The sequence below is a fragment of the Balaenoptera acutorostrata genome, chromosome 5, assembly GCF_949987535.1.
Source record: "Balaenoptera acutorostrata chromosome 5, mBalAcu1.1, whole genome shotgun sequence".
Taxonomy (NCBI): domain Eukaryota; kingdom Metazoa; phylum Chordata; class Mammalia; order Artiodactyla; family Balaenopteridae; genus Balaenoptera; species Balaenoptera acutorostrata.
Genome location: NC_080068.1, coordinates 67600600 through 67623611, shown reverse-complemented (window position 1 = coordinate 67623611; position 23012 = coordinate 67600600). Strand labels below are relative to the sequence as shown.

Sequence of the window (23012 nt, the reverse complement as noted above, 5' to 3'; positions counted from 1 at the left end):
AAAATTAACGCACAGAAATCTCTTGCATTCCTATACACTAATGATGAAAAATCTGAAAGAGAAATTAAGGAAACACTCCCATTTGCCACTGCAACAAAAAGAATAAAATACCTAGGAATAAACCTACCTAGGGAGACAAAAGACCTGTATGCAGAAAACTATAAGACACTGATGAAAGAAATTAAAGACCAACAGATGTTAGATACCAACAGATGGAGAGATACACCATGTTCTTGGATTGGAAGAATCAATATTGTGAAAATGACTATACCACCCAAAGCAATCTACAGATTCAACGCAATCCCTATCAAATTACCAATGGCATTTTTTACGGAACTAGAACAAAAAATCTTAAAATTTGTATGGAGACACAAAAGACCCCGAATAGCCAAAGCGGTCTTGAGGGAAAAAAACGGAGCTGGAGGAATCAGACTCCCTGACTTCAGACTATACTACAAAGCTACAGTAATCAAGACAATATGGTACTGGCACAAAAACAGAAACATAGATCAATGGAACAAGATAGAAAGCCCAGAGATAAACCCACGCACCTATGGTCAACTAACCTATGACAAATGAGGCAAGGATATACAATGGAGAAAAGACTGTCTCTTCAATAAGTGGTGCTGGGAAAACTGGACAGCTACATGTAAAATAATGAAATTAGAACACTCCCTAACACAATACACAAAAATAAACTCAAAATGGATTAGAGACCTAAATGTAAGGCCAGACACTATCAAAGTCTTAGAGGAAAACATAGGAAGAACACTCTTTGACATAAATCACAGCAAGATCTTTTGTGATCCACCTCCTAGAGTAATGGAAATAAAAACAAAAATAAACAAATGGGACCTAATGAAACTTCAAAGCTTTTGCACAGCAAAGGAAACCATAAACAAGACGAAAAGACAACTCTCAGAATGGGACAAAATATTTGCAAAGGAATCAACGGACAAAGGATTAATCTCCAAAATATATAAACAGCTCATGCAGCTCAATATTAAAAAAAACAAACAACCCAATCCAAAAATGGGCAGAAGACCTAAATAGACATTTCTCCAAAGAAGACATACAGATGGCCAAGAAGCACATGAAAAGCTGCTCAGCATCACTAATTATTAGAGAAATGCAAATCAAAACTACAATGAGGTATCACCTCACACCAGTTAGAATGGGCTTCATCAGAAAATCTACAAACAACAAATGCTGGAGAGGGTGTGGAGAAAAGGGAACCCTCCTACACTGTTGGTGGGAATGTAAACTGATAGAGCCACTATGGAGAACAGTATGGAGGTTCCTTAAAAAACTAAAAATAGAACTACCATATGACCCAGCAATCCCACTACTGGGCATATACCCAGAGAAAACCACAATTCAAAAAGACACATGCACCCCAATGTTCATTGCAGCACTATTTACAATAGTCAGGTCATGGAAGCAACCTAAATGCCCATTGACAGATGAATGGATAAAGGAGATGTGGTACATATATACAATGGAATATTACTCAGCCATTAAAAAGGAACGAAATTGGGTCATTTGTTGAGACGTGGATGGATCTAGAGACTGTCATACAGAGTGAAGTAAGTCAGAAAGAGAAAAACAAATATCGTATATTAACGCATACATGTGGAACCTAGAAAATGGTACAGATGGACTGGTTTGCAGGGCAGAAATAGTGACACTGATGTAGAGAACAAATGTATGGACACCAAGGTGGGAAAGCGGCTGGGGGTGTGGTGGTGGTGGGATGAATTGGGCGATTGGGATTGACATGTATACACTGATGTGCATAAAATTGATGACTAATAAGAACCTGCTGTATAAAAAAAAAATAGAGAAAACCTATTTATTAGGTTTATAGACATGTGTGCAATTTAAAAAAAATAAAACACTACTGTTACCTTGAAAAAAAAAAAGACCAACTCAATGAAACCTTGTGAATACAATGTTAAAAATTATAACTATGAATCATAAAATTTAAATTTAGTATGAAAAGATAAGAATGGAAAATTATATTGAAGCTATGTGGAATTATGTTTTTAGACAACAGGAAGAGAAAATAAAAATGTAAATATTGCTTGATAGGGTAATGAGATTAGAGACAGTCTTTTAAATTTTTCATTGTTATGCTAATACAATACCTTTATAAAACCTAAAAATCGTCAAACAACACATTTTTAAAAAATTGTGGTAAAATACACAAAACAGAAAATTTATCATTTTAACCATTTTAAAGTGGACAGTTCAGTGATATTAAGTCAACAAATTTTTAAAACTTTCAGATGGCACCTGAATAAAAGATGTGTTGTCCATTGGTGATTTTAATGTATCTGGTATATAACTAAAGTCACCACAAAACTTTTTCTGGGAAATTGGCAGATCATAAACATAAAAAATTTATTTTGCTTTATATTAAACCTTATTGTTTTACTGTTTCAAAATTCAAATTTACTCACAAGAAAGAGTCAGTTTCATATTAGATTTGGTTTCACAAATGCTGCTCCTGCTATTCATTCTTATCACCAGAAAAAAATAAGACTATTTGTGACTAATGATAATATGTTCCAGAAAATAAAAAGTTAAGGTCTCTTAGAAACAATACAAACTTTATCAGTAGAAGTGAATTATAGCAAATTTATATATTCAGGAGAATGTGAACCTTATACCATTGATTGTTAAAGGGTTTTAAAAGCTTTTCATTACATTTGGTAACAAAATTATAGGCTTAGTTGTAAAATCCAGGGTTAACTACCATTGGGAAAATTAACTATACATTACAGTAAACATTTAGAAAATGTTTTTCTAAAATGTTCAATCTAGGTCAATAAACTTGTCTGTAGAAGTAAAAAAAATAATAATAATAAAATAAAATAAAATAAAATGTATCATGTCCTTTAACCTTCATACCAACCTTTTAAGTTAGCTCTTCTACTTATTCCCATTTCAAGATGAGGAAATTGAAGGAAGGAAAGATTAAGTAATTTGTCTAAGATCACCAAAATATATACATAGCAGAAGCAGATTTCAAACCAGACTCCAAATCCTGGCAGATTGTTTTTTTCTAATTCTACCACTTTTCAGGTAAATCTTGCCTTGAGTGCACAAAAATTTGTGCTAGTATTTAATCTATGTTGTAATAATAGTAATAGTATTTAGCTACATTATCTGTACCCAGCAATAGAAGTAACTTACAGGGGTCATGTAGTCCATAGTAGAGAGTTGATTTGTTTGAATCCCCTTTCATGGGACAGCTATTCAAGGTGGACAAATGAACTTACACACTTCTCAATTAAATATTTCCCACCCTAGCACAAATGTATATCCCAAAGTCACTGTTGTCTGGTGGGTATTACTCTGAGCTGATTCTGTTTTCAGGAAGGGATAAAGCTGTGCTTCTCAAATTTTCATGCAAAACACCTGGTGATCTTACTTAAATGAGCTTCTGATTCAGTCACTGGGGGACAGGCCCAAGAGTCTGCATTCCTAGCAAGCTTCCCGGTGATACCGATGCTGCTGGTGCATGAATAACAGTGAATAGCCAGGGGGAGTGAGCGCCGCATTGTAGAAACAGAGGATGCCTCTTATTTGACAGAACTAGGGACCTCAAATAAACATTTTAGGTGTAACCTTTCTAACAAGTCTGAATATTTCCAAAAGGGGGATACAAATGTTGTCATGAAAAAAATCTAAAATCCATAGGCCCATTCCTTACAGCTTGGATGCATTACTCATCCGTTTTTACTAAGAGTGCACAGCTTTGAAAAATAGGAAGGTAAAAGAAAGAGGAATGGAGGGAGAGAGCAGTATTTGATTGATGAGAACCAGAGTCAAGTATGATGCAGGGAAATACACAAGGAATTCCACTTGTTGGATTCAGTCTTCACCTGCCTGTACTTCTGATTTCTCCACTCAAGATACCATGGTTAATCTCTGTTTGACAGGGCATTCCTGTTTAAAGAATACAGTTTCATATTATTTCTTCTCCTGACGAACCCCCATCCTCCAGTAAAAGTGGAAGCTCCCCCTCCCCACTGCCTTACCAAGAGCATGGAGAGTTTGCCTCCTTCCATGTCCCGAAGCTAGCATGGGCCACACCAAAATTGCCATTATGTCTAACCTAGTCCCAAGCACTTATATAATCAAAAAGGGGTACTCTGTGGCTCTTACACAAAACACAGTCTCAGGGTAAAAAGGTTAGAGAAGCCAAAATTTCAAAATGTTTATCTATAATTTATAGAAAACCATTAATATCCTATGACTGAATTCCAAACATAAGGGAAAAATTTTCCCCCTTTGTCTATTTGTTAACTAACGTTGATGTGATTTTCCTCGCAAGATACCCCAGATGTGGGATTTATACTAATCAAATAGCCATACTAGATACTTTCCCAAGTATTGTCAGGGACAGTGCCACTGTCATCTACAGCCTAAAAACTGCATTGTTTTTGATCAGTTTCAAGATATTTATACTTCACACTATCTAGTTAAGTGAAATCTTTAGTCTTATACTGTACAATCTAACTAATGCAAATAATATGGATAGACAACCTGTGATCTGTAAATATACCATGTGTAAGAGAAAGAAAAACAGACTTGATTATTTTAAAAGTGGTATCAATTTTCTTTTCTCATTGCTAGTACTTAACTAGTGTAGTGTTTGGAAGTCAGAAACTGTTACTGCTGACTGAATTTTAAGAATTATTCCATGAATAGGGGTCTGAGTAGGAAAAGACGCTTCTTAATTTAGTCTTGGGCGCTTGATCACTTATTGTCAGAGGCCACATCAAGTGACAGTTTGTTGCAGATATACAGATGTGCCCCTCTTTCAGGAAATGTCCTTTATTTTAATGTTCTCTGAATAGTAAACCATTTCCAGCCACTGAATCTGTGGCTGGTCCTTTATCTTCCCATTGCTATTTTGTGCTCTGCTAACTCATTTTTGCCAAGGATGTTGCACTTATTGACAAGATTTTTTTTCCTCTGGCGTTGTGGCATTTGCTTTGTTGTTTTTCAATACATCCACTTGCATGTTGCGTAATGATTAATCTTGGTAGATTATCTCCCAGTTTTGCTTATGTATGTCATGCTTCCCCTCCAGTGCTATCTTTAGGGGCTCAGGACTAGGGCAGATCACCAGGGCAGATCATACTAGGATAAATTCACCCTCTTCCCTCCCCATCACATTTTTTAGAGAGATAAGATTAATTTTTTGGTATCAAGAGCAGATCTGAAGGGGAAAGAAGACAGAAAAGGGTAGTAGGGAAAGAGGTATCTCATCCCTTTGCTTGAGAAATATTGGGGATATTTATGAGATGACTGGTCAACCACATGATATGCTCTTTTGAAAATAAAACCCAAGACTTGCCTTTTTTAGAAATGAGCTGCTGCTTTCTATAGTTTCTGCTCAATCACCGGAAGCCTGAAAATTTCCCTGCCTCCCCCCCCCAAAAAGAAGTTACCTCCCACTGATGCAAAAATCACTGCAAGCATATAGTACGTAACATGCATGGAAAGTACATTTGCTTTACAGAGGAAAAAAATTAAACTATGATTATCTTCTTCCTTAATAAGGTAGATAAAAATTACCAAACTAATTTTACCAATAACAAATTTAAAACTGAAAAAGATTAATATTACTTTGCATAAGTCATGCTGTAGCACTGCTGAATATGTGATGGAGAAGGTTTAGGTCTCCTAGCTTCTGACTGCTTAGATTTCATAGCCAAATTACCTTACTTTTCAAGCACGGGTGTCCCCACCTCCCTACATCTCCAATTCCTTAAGGAAAGGGGGAAAACAATGAAAGGACAGCAAAAAAAAAAAAAAAAAATTAGGAAAAGAATAATAGTTTCAGTTCCCCCACCTCTAACTGAGGGCTGGGCTACATGCTAAGAAAGGTCCCCACAGTTATGGTTTCAAGTCCCTAACATTCTGAGCAATGATGAAACAGTCAGCCCTCGTTTATCCTACTGACAGGAAGGAGAGCAGAGGGAAACTAAGAAGACCTGCTGAGAAGCTAGAAAATTCATGATCTTAGTAGGTCAGTGGCTGGCGCTGGAGGGGCCCTGGCTCAGAGCTGGGAGATGAGGGATGGTCCCCTCAAGGTACCTGGAAAGGTAACCTTAAGGGAACAGGGAAGTGATCTCTCCACTGGAACAAGTTGCATCTGCTCTACACTGTCTCCCAAGCTTCAGACACCCCTTCCTGACCTTGCTTTTGCTTTTCCCACACCTTTCCTCTAAGCGAAGCTCAGGAAGTCCCTACTGTTATCAAACCACATCTGCCTTCACTGGCTTTAGCTGTAGCACTGACTGAAAGCCCAGCTTGCACATTTGCTTCTCCAACTCCGCATTGTAAGAAGGCCTCTATTCCTTTTCCTGATCTGGTCCCTGAAAACCTACGAGGCACAGAGCTGACTCTTTCCCCTTCGATACGGCCAGAACGGGGCATGTTATTGCTCGGGATTATCTGAACAGATCACTCACCAAGGAAGCTGAGCACTTTGCAAGTTGACCTCGCATCAGCAGGGGAAGTATCAAACCTACTCTAGTTTTGCTTCACCGTCAATCCCCTCCAGTGATTGCAGTCAAAGGAAAAGCATTTTCATTTTCACTGTTTTAACTCCCATTACCCGAGGGAGCCCTACAAGTTTCCACCGACCTCAGGCTGCCCCGCCTGGGGATTTAGGCCAGGCCCAGGTCCGCGCTCGAGCCCGGCCACTGGCACCTGCGCCGCTGGCTGCCCTGGGGCGCCGACCCGCTCCTGTGATTAAGAGCGAGAACCTGGGGAGCCCTGCGGCACGAGGGGGTGGCAAATCCCAGAAGCCAAGAGAAGAGGCAAGAAAGCGAGGGAAGAGAGCGCGGCGATCACAGCGGGGAGGAGCGGCGCGGGACCAGGCGATGGCGCGGGTGCCCTGGGAGGCGCGGGGTCGGCTTACCTCCGCAGGTGTCCGCGCAACAAGACAGCAGTAGTAGCAGCAGGAGAGGGGACGCAGCGGCCACCTGACCGGGGGGCGGCCCGGGGCGGCGGCTCGCGGCTCGCAGCATCCCGGGACCCTGCACTGCACCAGCCCGCGCTCCAAGCGATGCTCTGGCTAAGCCTCTGCGTCCCTGGCGCGCTGTTCGCCAGGTTCGGCCGCCAGACTGACCCACCCGCGCTCTGCCAACTTTTAAATCTCGCGGACACGTGGGCTGAGGCGGCGAGGTCCCCGCGCGCGTCACCTCCCCGCCCCCGGCCTCCCTCGCGTCACTCCCAACCCGCTGCCGGCTCCCGCGCCCCCTTCACAAGTTTCTGACTCAGAGTACCACTCATTTTCGTCGCCCCCGCCCTAGGGTCTCTGGGATAGAGGAGAATGGAATTAAAATGAGGAAAGTCCCTTCCCTTCTTTGGAAGCAATGAATGGGAGCTGGAGGGAAATGGCAAGCCAGGCGGCCCGAAGAGTCTGGGATGCCGGTTTTTACACCGGACGGTGGCGACGCTCTGCCTGGGACGCCCCTTATGCATCCTCCCCGGGAAGCCTTCTCTGCCCCTCCCTCCTGTCCCAGCGCTCCAGTAACCACCTAGGTGCAAAGCACCTCTGTTCTGCTCCCTTGCTCATCCTCAGCCCCTGGCCCAACGCCCGGGGCATATTAGAGCAACACAGGTTCATGGTGGTGGTGTTCCCCAAATTCCCACCTGGTCTGAGACCTTTTAGGGAAAAGCGGTTGTCTGTTAGAGACGGTTAAGAAGAAAGGGCTGCTGAGGCTTGACCACATTACATTTCTAACAGTTCTAGAAGGTCTCTGGCTGTCCTGTGGAATTCCAGTCCTAAGGTAACTCCATTTTCTATGCATTTCCCTGCTGTCACTCCCTGGCTGTTGCATTCTGATTTCCAGAGTGACCTGACTTCTGCTATCCCTCTCCATACTTTCCTTCCTAAGCGGAAACATCCACGAAGCAGCCTCCTCCAGGGCATCAGCTGATAGTTTTAATTTCTTTCTCCAGAAAGTTGGAAGACGGATCTTATTTGACCTCCTTTTGAAGGGAACGCTGAGGAAAGGGTAGAAAAGGAAGTACATTAACATTTCTTAAGAGACATCTTTATGTCAGGCACTTTCCCATGCTATTTCATTTAAAATGCACAGTAGCTCTGGGATATAAAAGTATTATGATTCTCATTTGATGATGCTTAGAGATATTAAACAATCTAAGGGTATCAGCATGTGAGGGAGCCGCTGGCCATTCTACTCTCTGAAGGTGCATCTCCTCTAAATCAGGGATTTTAATGTATCAGACATGCACTGTGCAACCCACCATAGGCAAGACATGTCCTTAAGGATACAACATTTAGTAATCTTCCCAAAGGAAATTACAATTTAATAAAGGACCCCAAACCCACACTCAAATAGCTATATTACAAGGCCCATTGGGATGGTGCTCTGTCAGAAATACAGAGAGGCAAGAGAGTAACCCTGATAGATAAAGTGAAAAAATAATGCCTACCACTTTAAAGTTCCTTGTACCCCTAAAGCATGTGAGCAAGGACAGATTATAGAGTCTGGTCCAGGTTCAAAGATGGATGAGAATAGATTTGAGTCAAGATTGTGTGTACCTTGATTTATGCCCAAAGTAGTAAAAAAGTAGTGCAAAGAATGTAAATGAAATAAGGATGTTGGCGGGGGAAGAATCCTCTGGTTTCCCGTTGCCTTCCTTGTGTCTCCTGGCGGCGCTGTGAAAGATCACTAGTCTCAGCCACTTGTGTGGGGTGAGATGTCAGTGAGAAGAGAAAAACCTGGAAATAGGGGGCTCGATGCTTTTATACCCCCAGCAGGTCAGGAAAAGAAATGACTTGTGTATTACAAGGTTTTTTCCTGCATGAATCAGGCTGCTCTGGATGTGCCTGTACATGGCCCTTGGTGCACATATGTAAGAGTTTTCTGAGTTATATACCTAGGAATAGAGTTATTAGGTCATAGGGATATCTAGTTAAACTCTGGATTGTTTTCCAATGTGTTGTACCAATTTACACTTCACTAGCAGTGCATGAAGTTTCCATTGCTGCACATCCTTGCAAAAACCTTTGCCACCCTGGTGGGTGTGGTATCTCATTGTGGATTTAATTTGCAATTCCCACTACTAATGAGGATGAGTATCTTTTCACAAATGTATTGGCCATTATTGTTTTCTCTTCAGTGAAATGTCCATTTATCTCTTTTTCCCATTCTTCCCCTTTGGGTTGTTAGCTTTTTTCTTACCCATTATAGAAATGCTTTATGCATCTGGAGCTTTTGTTGGTTAACTGTGTGGCAACTATTTCCTCCCTATATAGGGCTTTTCCTTTTACTCACTGTATATGAGTTGTTATTTTGAAGAAATGCTTAAGAAAAGACTTGCAGACAAATGGTGGTGCTATTGTGTGACTTGGATGATAAGAGAAGATGGACGAGGCAATGAGGGAAAATAGACACTTTATTTACCTAGGAGCTAAGTGGGGCGGGGGTGGGGTGTGGAATTCCACAAATGACTAAATGGGAAGAAGCTGATTCCCAAGGTTCCCTTTTGTCCAAATATTCCAAAGAAGCAAGATCCCAGATCTCTACAGTGGAGGCTTAACAATTTAGTTAGAAACATTCTAATCTGTATGTAGCTCACATTCATCTAACATGAGCTTATACATCAGTATATACCACCAGGTATAGTGCGGCATCTAATGCATTCCTACTTACTCTGTTCAAGACTGAAAGTTTGATTCTTGGTACCATGCTGATTCCTCTCACCTATTTATCTCTTGCAAATTGGCAACTGGACTGTGCTTTCTGTTTACAACCTATAAGAATGAAGACTCAATTAGATCATGGACCTACAGATTAGTGAGACCTGCTAGCTTGTGACAGGGGTATCTAGAAAAGTCATCATGGAGAGCATTAGGAAGGGGAGGATGGTTGAATGTCAGGAGAATGGGAGAGTCAGCAACAGATGGAAACTCAGGCAGGCAGTAGTTGGCAACAGCTAAGTCTAGTAAAGTCTAATAAAGAGACCCAGTTTTAGGAGCTGAGAGTAGGGCAAGATCTGGAAGATTTAGGAGTTCTAGGCAAGATAGCCATGCATTCCTTCAAATATTAATTGAGCACCTTCTAGGCTCCATTCTAGAAGCTTGGGATATAGCAGAGACCAAGTCAGTTAAAGTCTCTGCCTTCATGGAGTTGACAGATTTTCAAGGAGAGGTAGATAATAAGCAAGTAAACAAAACAGAACAATTTCAGATAGTAGTAAATGCTATAAAGAAAACAGGGTAATGAAATGACAGAAGGTGACTGGGAGTTGGGGGAAAGATACTTGACACAGGATTATCTAGGGTTGCCTCTCTGAGGGGATGATATGAAAGGCCCTGAAAGATAAGAAGAAACCAGAAAGTTCTGTGAAAAAAGAGCCTCAGGCAATGGGACCATCAAGCGCAAAGGCCCTGAGGCAGAAACTGAAAGAAATGCAAGCCTGAAGTTTCCAGGAGCAGAAGGAAGCCAGTGTAACTGGCACAGAACTGGTACAGAGTGAGTAAGTGGAATATGGGGAGCTGATGTTGGGAAGTAGGCAGGGTAGAGTCCTGATCACTGAAAGGTCTTAGAGACCATGGGAAGGAGTTCAGTTTTTTTTCTCTAAGTAAAATGGGAAGTCTCTGAAGGATTTTAAGTAGAAGAGTGAGATGATTCAATTTACATTTGCAAAACATCACCCTGGCTTCAGTGGAGAACAGACTGTGGAGGACCCCAGTAGAAGCAGGGAGAACATGGTAGAAGTCCACACCAGAGCCATAAAACTGGAGGAAGTACTGATGCATGCTATAACATGGATGAACCTTGAAAACATTATGCTAAGTGAAAGAAGTCAGACACAAAAGGTTTCAAATGGCATGATCCCATTTATACGTAATATCCAGAAGAGGCAACTCCATACAGACAGAAAATAGATCAGTAGTTTCCAGAGGCTGGGAAGAAAGAAGAGTGACTGCTAATAAGAATAGAGGATTCCTTTTAGGGGCATTCCTTTTAGGGTGATAAAAAGTATTCTGGAATTATACAGTGATGATGTGAATATAGTAAAAATCATTGAAGTGTACACTTTAAAAGGATAAATTTTATGGTATGTTAATTACATCTCAATTAAAAAAAAAAAAGAAAGAAGTTCAGGCCAGATACAATGATGATGACCTGTGGCAGAGGATGGTGGCAGCCTCTGCAATTTAGCACAAGAAAAATTTGTCTATTTTTGGCATTAAATATCCAAATTTTGTTATTTAACAAATAACAGTACAAAATAACAAATTTTGTTATTTAACAAATAACAGTACAAAATAACAAATATTGTTATTTAACAAATAACAGTCCTGGATGTTCTTGGTAACTATGAAATCCTCCTCTAGAACTTTGTGAAGGCATTCACCTAAGACATGTCTGTATCAATGACATGTCTGTATCATGCTATAGTCATTAACTAATTTTTTCAGGGCAGAAAATATATACTTCATAAAACCCAGATGGAGAATGTTGGTCTTAATAGTCACTTTGATGTAACTGTTATTTATGAATAGCATCATTATATAAATAATGGCAAGTGGATTTTGTGATGACCTGTTCTAAATGGTTTATAGGACACTCACTCATTCAGGAAGCATTTATTAAGCCAGTGTCACCTGTAAGATTTATAGACTAACAAAATGCTGAAAACTCTGCGTCTTGTTTTATCTTTTCTAAGACCACCTGCACCTTGTCATGCATCTTCCCAATTTTCTGTTATTTACTGCTTAAGTTCATGCAGGATGAGTCACTTAGAAATACCACCCTAATATCAAATTTGAAATTTAGAGAAAAGTTTTTGCTTAAGCGTATCTAATACTGAAGAGTAAAGTTCTGATGAGATTACGGAAGTTAAAAGCAAACTGCTCCAAAGACTCAATTTAGCCTTTGGTCTCTAAATAGAATTCAGGGGAGAAGCCAACTGTGGGGTTACAGAGCACAGGTTCAAGGGGAGAGGGTCATTTGTGGCAATTACAAGAAAATGACCAAATGATTGGGGGGTCTATTTACTTCTGAAGATGGGTATCTATTATTTAGTGACAAGGATACTTTTCAGCTCTTTCCACAAACAACTTTGGCATCTGGATGAAATTCCCAGTTTATAACTGAGTTTGCCTTCTCTTTGAACAATAGTATTTCATACATTTTATAGTAACTCCAATAATCCTAACTTTTCCTTTTCCCATCTGTGTCTTCTAACTAGGTAGATATCGACCTCTCTGCTTCCAGAAAATCTCTTGACTCAGAAAGACTTTTGGATGAACTACACTGTCCTGAGAAATCAACGCAGGAAAAACACTCTTCTAAGAGACAACAAAAGAATAATGAATACAAGAAATGGGGGACCACAGACCAAATACATCTACATTTCTTAAGGCTTTCTGTTGTAGGATAATTAACTTTGCCCTGATAATGATGTAGCAGCTCACAAAATTTAAGAAATGCAACATCATCGTTTACAGGAGAGGGAAACTCTTCTTATTTTCTCTAAGTATTTGATAAAATTTATTTTAAACAGTTTACAGGAATAATGAGCAACATCATTAAAAGTCCTTCCGCTTGAGGTTGTTTTTCAGGTTCATCCGATGCACGTAGTGACTGTGGACTAATGGTGAATAAAAGATTTATATGTTCAAGAGGCATTCTTGCTAATGTCTTTGCAAAAGGAGCTAGATTTCATCTCTTCAGTCTCTTGCATTCAGGAGGAGCGGTGGGTGGAGATACTGTTGGTGAATTCTCTAAGTACAGGCCAGAGAAGGTTACCATGCAGCCTGAAAGCAGCATAGGTTTATCGCAGAGAGACTTTAGAGATAAATTCCTTTTGAGAAAAGTAATAAGAGAATTTCTTAAAAAGCAAAAAGTCAATAACTTCTTGCAGTTACACTGATGCCCACAAGGCTAGATTTTCACGTGATAGATGTTCCGAGGGTAAAGCCATTATAGAAATGCAGCACTGTTATTACTAATTTGAAACATGACGTTAAAAAAAATTCCAATCCGTTGAAGGCAGAATCTTTCCCTGTTCCTTAAACTGCAATTAAAATATTTATACACACTAATGAAAGATTTATTAGATTTTCTTGACATGCTTATGAATCACATCGTGGCAAAGCTGGAAGCAAAACAGATACTACCAGACATAGGAAGTTTTATAAAAATGGAACCTAAAATTAAATGACAGTTAAAAAATACAAGGATAAAGTAAAATTTATTATTTCTACACAATAAGTTGTACAACCATTTTTTATCACTAGACTGGTTTTTCAATCTATTTCAAAATGAGTCAAAACGATTATATTTTCTAAAGACATCTGTATTTATGAAAAAATATGTAATTTCTTTACACAGGTGTGTTAAAATAAAATTTTTTACTGCATTTGGTCAAAGGTAATTGAAAGAAAGGAAGAGAAAATTGATACTATTTGATCTTTTAAAAAATGCTAAAATAAACTAATCAAAAGAGACCTGGAATGAGTTTCTGAATATAAAAATAAGTGCCATTTCAGTTAGTATCATAAAAGGAGTAATCACTACTCATTTTATCTCTAGTGTCTCAAATAATTTTAGCTCTGATTTTTTAAGTGGACCATAACAGATATGAAATGCTCAATGTATATGGATGTATGTCATGTTGCTCTAAATTAAATACTAGAAATTTAAGACATTTCTGAGAAGAATAAAATTAGTCAGTGTTGAGTAGTTTATTCCCTTTGTTCATCTATGAAGTGATCAAATCCCTTTTTCTCAAAAATTAATCACAGGTCCTTTTTTCTGTTTTCACCCATTAGTACATATGTAAGCTACTTTCAATCTTGAGTTTCAACCCTAATTTCAGAGTTTTTAAACAGCTTAAAAGGAAAAAGCAGAAGTAGGCAAAATAATAGATTTACTTCTTAGAGAAAGCTGAAAAATAAAATTAAGGCAATCATTGCCTTAATTCAGTGTGTTTCCAAGCAGATCAACCCTGATATTCTCATCATGACATCCATATATTTAATGGTTTAACTACCAACACTTGATTTGTGGCAATTGTAGTTGATCAATAAAAATAATTTGAGCTTCTTTTTCTCATCCTTCTATCCTCCTGTACTTTTATTCTCTTTAAAAATATACCAAAGAATTGCCTTCAACTCCTTTCCTATCCTACCGCTTTATACTCTATCATATAATAGAGATCTTCAGGAATGTTGAGTTAATTCTATATTGGGCAAAGCACTCAAGGCAAATATGTTACATAATTGATGATGTCTCCCTTCCCCGATCCCTGGATAGTAAATAGCACCCTCTTCCTCTCAGCACTTCCCGTCTCCTTTACACAGCTTTTCCTCCTTAACACTTATTACCACCTGACATCATACTAGATATTTCTATCTATAGAGTTGTTGGTTTGTTTTTAATTTGTCTCCCTTTGCTAGGAGAATACTAACTCAGGTTTTTAATCCTTTTATCCTTTTAAAAACACTTATGGTCACTTTCATATTGTTCTATAACTCAAGTTCTCGGTGTTAAGAGTACTTGGCATGCAATAAGCACAAAAATATATATACATGAATAAGGAAAATAAAAAACTGATGTATAAAACTTTTATTTATAATAGTATACAACCTTTAAGCATATATCTACTGTATAAATGGTGATACACCCTATAACTATATTGGAATGATAAAGCGATCTTTCATTGTCCTGGGTCCTGTTTCCTATTCTGACCTAGTGAGTGTGGGAGACTTGAGAAGATGGAATTTATAAAGAAAAGAGTCAATCAGCATATGGTAGAAAATAAACATAAATATAGAAATGCTGTTAGACACTGGGATTATGTAACCAGGAGAGCAAGAATTCTTGGAGGCAGTATGACCTCATGATTGAGAACTTGAGCACAGGAGCTGGACAATCTAGCTCTTGATTCAGAGCAGCACGACCTACTAGCAGCAAGACGTTGTGATACTAATTGACCTTTGAAAGATCCAGTTTTGATTATCTGTAAACTAGGAGTGCATAAATTTTTTTTGCCTGCATAACATCCCTTCCTTTGGAAAACCATTCCTTTTTCTGTAAGAATCTCACATGATTCAAGGATTGATCCCTGAATTTGCCTCAGAGCTATAGCAAAGGCTTTCTCTTTCTCTGTGAGTCTGACATACATGGACCATGTGGGTTACCACATGCAGAGAGGCTGTCTTGGAATGATACCAAGTAGCCATGAGAAATGGAGAGACAGAGAAAGAGAGAGAGATGGAAATTGTTATACATGCCGACATCTGGCCAGGCCTGAAGCCAGGTCATCCTTTGATATTCAGAGTTAAGTAAATCAAAAATTTCCATTTCTCTTTTAAGTTGGGATTCTTATATTTGCAACAGTGACCGGCACGAAATAAGTGCACAGTAAGTTTTACTATGTTGGTGATGACTAACAAGTGGATGAAGAAGAGAAATCATTAAATATAAGAGAGGGTTTTGAAAACTTCTTCTAAAGTTTTACTCCATTTTTGTGTATTTCATAATGAAGAGTGTCAATGGTGAGAATAGGAAGAACAGACACAAGGAGGAGAATTCATTTACTTCCATGAAACTTTCAAGATCTAGACCCACCAATTTTTCAGGAAGGCAGAAGGAGGTGATGGGACAAATTACTGCAATGGTCTTTTACCATCCAGACCTCTTACTAAACACACAGCCCAAGCTCTCATAAACTTTTTAAACTTTTTATTTTGAAATAATTATAGATTCACAAGAAGTTGCCAAACAATTTACAGAGAAGTCCTATGTGTTCTTTGCTTATTTTCTCCCGAAGTTAATATCTTGTATAATTATAGAACAATATCAAAATCAGGAAAGTGACATTGATACAATCCATAGAGCTTATTCAGATTTCACCAGTTTTATGTGTACTTGTGTGTGTGTGTGTGTGTGTAGTTCTATGCAATTTGTGGTTCTATGCAAATCTGTGCAATTTATGAATTGCACAGATTCTTATAACTACCATCACAATCAAGACACAGAGCAATTCCATCACCACAAATCTCCCTTGTACTACCCTTTTTTAGCCATACTCACCCCCTCTCCTCATCCCTAACTCCAGCAGCCACCTGCTTTTCCTTTTATTTTGTTATTTTAAGAATGTTACATAAATGGAATCATATACTATGTTACCTTTGGAGAATGTCTTCCCCCCCCCCCCAACTCAGCATAATTCCTTTGGGATACATTTAAATTGTTATATATTACCAGGAGGTTGTTCCTTTTTATTATATTACATTTAACCATTCACCTACAGAAGGGCATCCAGTTTGGGGCTATTGTGAATAAAGCTGCTGTGAACATTTGTGTACAGTTTTTGTGTTGACATAAGTTTTCACTTCCATGAGATAAATGCCCTAGAGTGCAATTGCTGGGTCATATGGTAAGTGCTTATTTAATTTTATAAGAGATTGACAAACTATTTTCCAGAGTGGCAGTACCATATTACTTTCCCATCAGCAAAGAGTGATCCAGTTTCTCTGTATCCTTTCCAGCATTTGATGTTATTGTTATTTTTGTTTTTATCTCAGCCATTCTGATGGGTGTATAGTGATATCTTGTTGTGGGTTGAATTTGCACTTTCCTAATAGCCATTGATGTTGTGCATCTTTTCATTTGCTTGTTTGCCATCTGTATGTTCTCTTCAGTGAAATGCGTGCTAATGTCTTTTGCCCATTTTCTAATTAGATTGAGTTTTGAGAGCTCTTTCTGTATTCTAGATACAAGGTTTTATGTTGAATATGTGATTCACAAACATTTTCTTCCAGTTTGCAGCTTAGCCCTTCATCCTCCTCATAAAGAGCAAAATTTTTAATTTTTTTGAAATCTAGAATATTTTAATTTTTATTAAAAATTTTCATTGAGGTATAATTGATGTACAATATTATATAAGTTTCAGGTATACAACATAGTGAGTCACAATTTTTAAAGGTTATACCCCATTTATAGTTATTATAAGATACTGGCTATATTACCTGTGTTGTACAATATATCCTTGTAGCTTACTTATTTTTTACATAGTTGTTTGTACCTCTTAATCCCCTATCCCAACTTGCCCCTCCCCTCTTCTCTCCCCACTGGTAACCACTAGTTTGTTCTCTATAACTGTGAGTCTGTTTCTTTTTTGTTATATTCACTGGTTTGTTTTACCTTTTAGATTCCACATAGAAGTGATATCATACAGTGCAAAAATTTTAATTTTGGTGAGATGCAATTTATCACATTCCTCCTTTTATGAGTCATGCTTTTGGTGCCAAGTCTGAAAGCTTTTTGCCCAGTCCTAGGTTCTGAAGATTTTCTCTTAAATATAAAAGTTTTATATTTTTGTATTTTGTTTTTAATTAAGTCTGTGATTATTTTTAAGTTAATTTTTATACATAAAGTATAAAGTTTAACTCAAGATTCTTTGTTTTTTCTTTCTTTCTTTTTTTTTTTTTTTTTTTTGCCTATGGATGTCTAACTGCTCCAGCACTGTTTTTTGAAAAAGCTCTCATAAACTTTTTTTAATAGTTTTTTAAAAATTTATTTTATTTATTTGTTTTTGGCTGCATTGGGTCTTCATTGCTGCGTGCAGGTTTTCTCTAGCTGCTGTGAGCGGGGGCTACTCTTCGTTGCAGTGCGTGGGCTTCTCATTGCAGTGGCTTCTCTTGTTGCGGAGCCCCGGCTCTAGGCGCGCAGGCTCAGTAGTTGTGGCACACGGGCTTAGTTGCTCCGCGGCATGTGGGATCTTCCCGGACCAGGGCTCGAACCCGTGTCTCCCGCATTGGCAGGCGGATTCTTAACCACTGTGCCACTAGGGAAGCCCTATCGTAAACTTTTAAGAATATTAAGTTGCCTTTGATTGTGTTTTCATCCTTTTGGTATTATTTTAAAAGCTGTTCAGAAAGTGGGATAACCACTTTTTATTCGAAGTCAATTTAGGATAATATTGTTTGCTTTGATTAGATTTTACTGTATCTGCAGCCTCTGAAAGCCATTTTTGCTAACAGATCAATTGCATCTCATTACATCTCAGGAAAGGGAACAGCAGCGGCGACCCCCCACCCCCCCGCAAAAAAAAAAAAAGAAAAACAGAAATGCTGTGAACTTTTCCAGACCAGAGAAAAATGCTGCTTGTAAAAATAGTAATATCCACGTCCCAAGGGTCCCATCATTTAGCCTAGTTTCTTCTTCTTCAACAAAACCTGGCATTTATATGGGAATTAATGCAATTGCAAGAAAAATCAACACCTCAAGCATTACATGGAAACTGTTTTCAAAAAGCCCATGTAAGGAATAAGTCAGTTTACAGTAAGTGAGATCAAAACATATGCTGGGACAAGACTTCATTTTCAAGAAAACATACTCTGTTTAGAACTTGAAAATGTCAAAGGAAAGAACTGTGTGATCCTTCGGTCAACTGGAAAACTATACTGGAAAGTGAGTATGGGTCTGGAGATGGATGGAATAATACAGTCTCTTTTCCCCTGCATCCAACACAAAGACCTTTACAATCCTTGGGAAAATTTGTGCAGATTTGTGGATACCCTAGAGAAAGAAATCAATCCGTCAGAAGACAGGCGAATTACACACTGCTGCTGCACACATGTATGTCCTTTACCTAACTGTGGCTTAGATACGAACACGATAGAATAGCATCAGATAGTATGCTTGGGGCTTCAAAATCCAATATGGTTGATTTACTAAGATTTATAGCTGCAAATTTGACCATTTCCTCAGTAATATATGCCTGTGAAATGATGATGATGATGATGATATAGCACTTTATATATATTATTTCACTAAGAGGCAGTTGCAAAAAAAGATAAGAAGAAATACACCAGAATGGTGATTGTGATTGTTTTTACTTTCTCTCAATTTCACACATTTTACAATGTGGCCAATTTACCTTTTAAATTAGAAATATGTGTTCATATTCAAAAGATCATCAAGCTATACACTGAACACTTTGCATTTTATCATATGTAAATTATTTCTTTAAAAAGTACTGAAAAAATGGAGTGAAGGAAATGCATGTGCAAAACACACACTACCTATAAATCAATTTTGTTATTTTTCTTGAGGAAAAAAAAGACTTGAGAGACATACCAGTTAAGGGCAATGTATGGAATTTGTTTAGATACTAATTCAAACAAATCAATATATACAAATAAACAATTAGGGGATTCAGAACTGAATATTCTATAGTATTAAGGGAAGTATTGTTATGATTCTAATGAATGTATAATTTGCATACAATAAAATGCACAGATATTAGGTGTTCAGTATGACCAGTTTTAATAATTGTATCTGCTTTAACAATTTGGGTAGCCACTACCCAAAATAAGATATAGATGTAGATGTAGATGTAGATGTAGAAAATTTCCATCACCCCAGAAAGTTTTCTCCTGTTCCTTTCCAGTCAATAACCCCCAACTCTTACCTCAGAGTAACCAATTTCTAGCTTCTAGCACAATAGATTAATTTCACCTATTCTTGTACTTCATATAAAAAGATCATACACTAGGGGCTTCCCTGGTGGCGCAGTGGTTGAGAATCTGCCTGCTAATGCAGGAGACACGGGTTCGAGCCCTGGTCTGGGAAGATCCCACATGCCACGGAGCAGCTGGGCCCGTGAGCCACAGCTGCTGAGCCTGCGCGTCTGGAGCCTGTGCCCCGCAACGGGAGGGGCCGCGATAGTGAAAGGCCCGCGCACCGCGATGAAGAGCGGTCCCCGCACCGCGATGAAGAGTGGCCCCCACTTGCCGCAACTAGAGAAAGCCCTCGCACGAACCGAAGACCCAGCACAGCCAAAAATAAATAAATAAATAAATAAATAAAATTAAAAAAAAAAAAAAAAAAAGATCATACACTAACATACTCTTTTGTATCTGGCTTCTTTACATATCATTACATATCATTAAATTCACCCACTCTAAGTATACAATTGAATGACTTTTAGTAAGTTTACCAAGATGTGCAACGATCATATAATACAGTTTTAGAATATTTTATCACCCCAGTAAGATCCAGTAGGCTCGGGCTCCAGATGGCACAGTGGTTAAGAATCCACCTGCCAATACAGGAGACACTGGTCCGAGAAGATCCCACATGCTGTGGAGCAACTAAGCCCGTGTGCCACAACTACTGAGCCTGCGCTCTAGAGCCCATGAGCCACAACTACTGAGCCCATGAGCCACAACTCCTTAGCCCTTGTGCCACAACCACCAAAGCCCATGCGCCTAGAGCCTGTGCTCCGCAACAAGAGAAGCCACTGCAATGAGAAGCCTGCCCACCGCAACGAAGAGTAGCCCCTGCTCGTCACAACCAGAGAAAAGCTCATGTGCAGCCAAAGACCCCAATGCAGCCACAAACAAACAAACAAATAAATAAAAAGAATCAGACCAGAAACCAAAATTTAAAAAAAAAAAAAAAAGATCCAGTAGGGTCATTTTCAAGTAATCCCCATTTCTACATCCAACCCAGGCAGCTACTAATCTATTTTCTGTCTCCACACATTTGCCTTTTCTGGACAACTCATATAAACTGAATCATACAATTTGTGGTCTTTGGGTCTGGCTTCTTTCACTTAGCATAATATTTTTAGATTCATCCATGTTGTAGCATTCCTTTTTATCGGCTGAATAATATTCCATTGTACAGATAGACCATATTTTATTTATCCATTCATCTGCTAATGAGCATTTGGGTTGTTTCGAATTTGGGGCTAGTGTGAAAATGCTGCTGTTAACACTCACATGTGATTCTTTGTCCTCATATGTGTTTTCATTTATCTTGTGTAGATAAGTAGGTGTATTACCGGGTCATATGGTACATTTATGCTTAACTTGTAAAGAAGCAGTCAAACTATTTTCCAAAGTGGCTATGTCATTTTACTCTCCCACCAGCAAAGTATGAGAGTTTTAGTTTTTCCATATCCTTGCCAACATCTGTTACTGTCTTTTTGATTGCATCCATTCTAATGATTATATATCAAATACTGTTTTTGAGATCTATCCATGCTGTTGCATATACTAGTAGTTAATTTCTATTTATTGCTCAGTAGCATTCCATTGTATAAATATTCCACTTTAAAAACAATCCATTCTCCTGTTCATGGACACTTGGGTGGTTTCCAGTTTGGGGTATTATGAGTAAAACATTATCAACATTCTTGCACAGGTCTTTCTGTGCACTCAGATATTCCTTAACTTAGGATGGGGTTACTTCCCAATAAACCCATTGTATGAATATATCATAATTCGAAAGTGAATTTAATACACCCAACTTACCAAACATCATAGCTTAGCCTAGCCTATCTTAAACATGCTCAGAACACTTACATTAGCCTACAGTTGGACAAAATCACCTCACACAAAGCCTATTTTATAGTATATTGCTTAATACTTCATGTAATGTATTGAACACTGTTTTGAAAGTGAAAAACATAATGATTGTCTGGGTACAGAATGCTTTTAGTATATTGGTTGTTCACTCTTGTGATCACATGGCTGACTGGAAATGTGGCTCACTGCTTGGCTCAGCAGCATGAGAGAGGATTGTACCACATATTGCTAGCCTGGAAAACATCAAAATTCAAAATTCCAAGTATGGTTTCTACTGAATGCATATCACCTTCACACCATTGTAAAGCTGAAAAATCCTAAGCCAGGACCCTCTGTATATGTTTTTGTTTCTTTGGGGGTAAATTCCTAGGAGTGAAATTGCTAGGTGATAGTGTAGATGTATATTTAATTTTATAAGAAGTTGTAAAGTAATTGTGCTATTTTACACTCCCAACACTGGAGTTCCAGTTGCTCCACATGCTCACCAACTTTTGATATCAATCATTTTTAATTTTAGCTTTCCTAATATTATTACTTTTTAAGGTGATGATAGGATTGGAGTTAATTTTTTGTGTGGCCTTATATTTTAGCGATAATGCTGAAATTTTTACAAATGAAATTAAATGTTATCTGGAATTTGATTCATAATAATCCAGTGGGGGGAGGGGCAGGGAGTGAGGCTGAGTTAGATGGAACATGTTTTGATGGTTTTGTAGCTGGGGAATGAATGCCTAGGTGTTCATTGAACCTTTCTCTCTAATCATGTGGTTTGAAATATTCCTAATAAAATGTTAAAACAATAAAACATTTTTTAATATATGTATACATTTTAAAAAATGAACCAAGTATTTAAGCTGTTGAACCAGCCACAATATTTCATTTGGGAACATCTAAAATTTGTTCCTTAGGTATTACTTAGCAAATAACTGCCTCAGAGTACTAAAAGTTAATAGAGTATAAGTACCTTACACACAACTTCTCCTTAAAAACTACCCTTCTTGTATGAAAAAAAATCATTGTTACATTTAGTAATAAAACAGCTCTATTGTCCCATGATTTGATTATTTCAGAGAGAAACAAGTCTTAATAACGAGGAAATGTTATCATTTAGAGCTTTTCTGACTAACATGGGTGATTCTCACACGGGCTAATCCTTGTGAAATCCTGATGGTATCAGTTGTACCATCTAAGAAAAATCTATTGGCGAGAAAATAGAAGCATTCATAATAACTTTTTTTCTCTGAGCACTTTGATTATCCTAGGAACATGGAAAACTATTTAAAGTCACTGTAATCAATGTAGTAAGTGCTCAATAAATATTTGTTGAATGATGTCCCACCCATGATTGATTGGTGGACCATAAGATAGGTATAGCAAAAACCTGCTGACCAAAGTTCAGTTTCCTTAGGCCTTAAATTGAATGACCTGGTGTTGGGATCCTGGATACACCTGCTTTTCAAGTAAAGTTTCTTTTAGAGCTTTGTGTATGTCAGCTTGGAGTCTGTCATTCTGGGGGATGGTTACCCTGTGTGCCATAGTTTACTGTGAATCTGGGATGTGAATATAATCTCAGAGGGCTGTGAGGGATCATGGATTTCGTTTTATTTTGCGTCTC

At 38.3% G+C, this 23012-nt stretch overlaps 1 protein-coding gene across 2 annotated transcripts in view; it reads right to left on the bottom strand.

The window, feature by feature from the left end:
• NMU (neuromedin U) overlaps window positions 1–7244 on the bottom strand; it is a 41263-nt gene extending 34019 nt beyond the window's left edge. The window contains exon 1 of one of the 2 annotated variants that reach the window (XM_057547192.1): window positions 6944–7244. In XM_057547192.1, coding sequence (XP_057403175.1) covers window positions 6944–7052 — 109 coding nt within the window. In that variant the 5' untranslated portion in view covers window positions 7053–7244. The remainder of the gene's footprint in view (window positions 1–6943) is intronic. The other variant, XM_007168438.2, reaches the window with a different exon arrangement.
• Between the last annotated feature and the right edge of the window lie 15768 nt (window positions 7245–23012).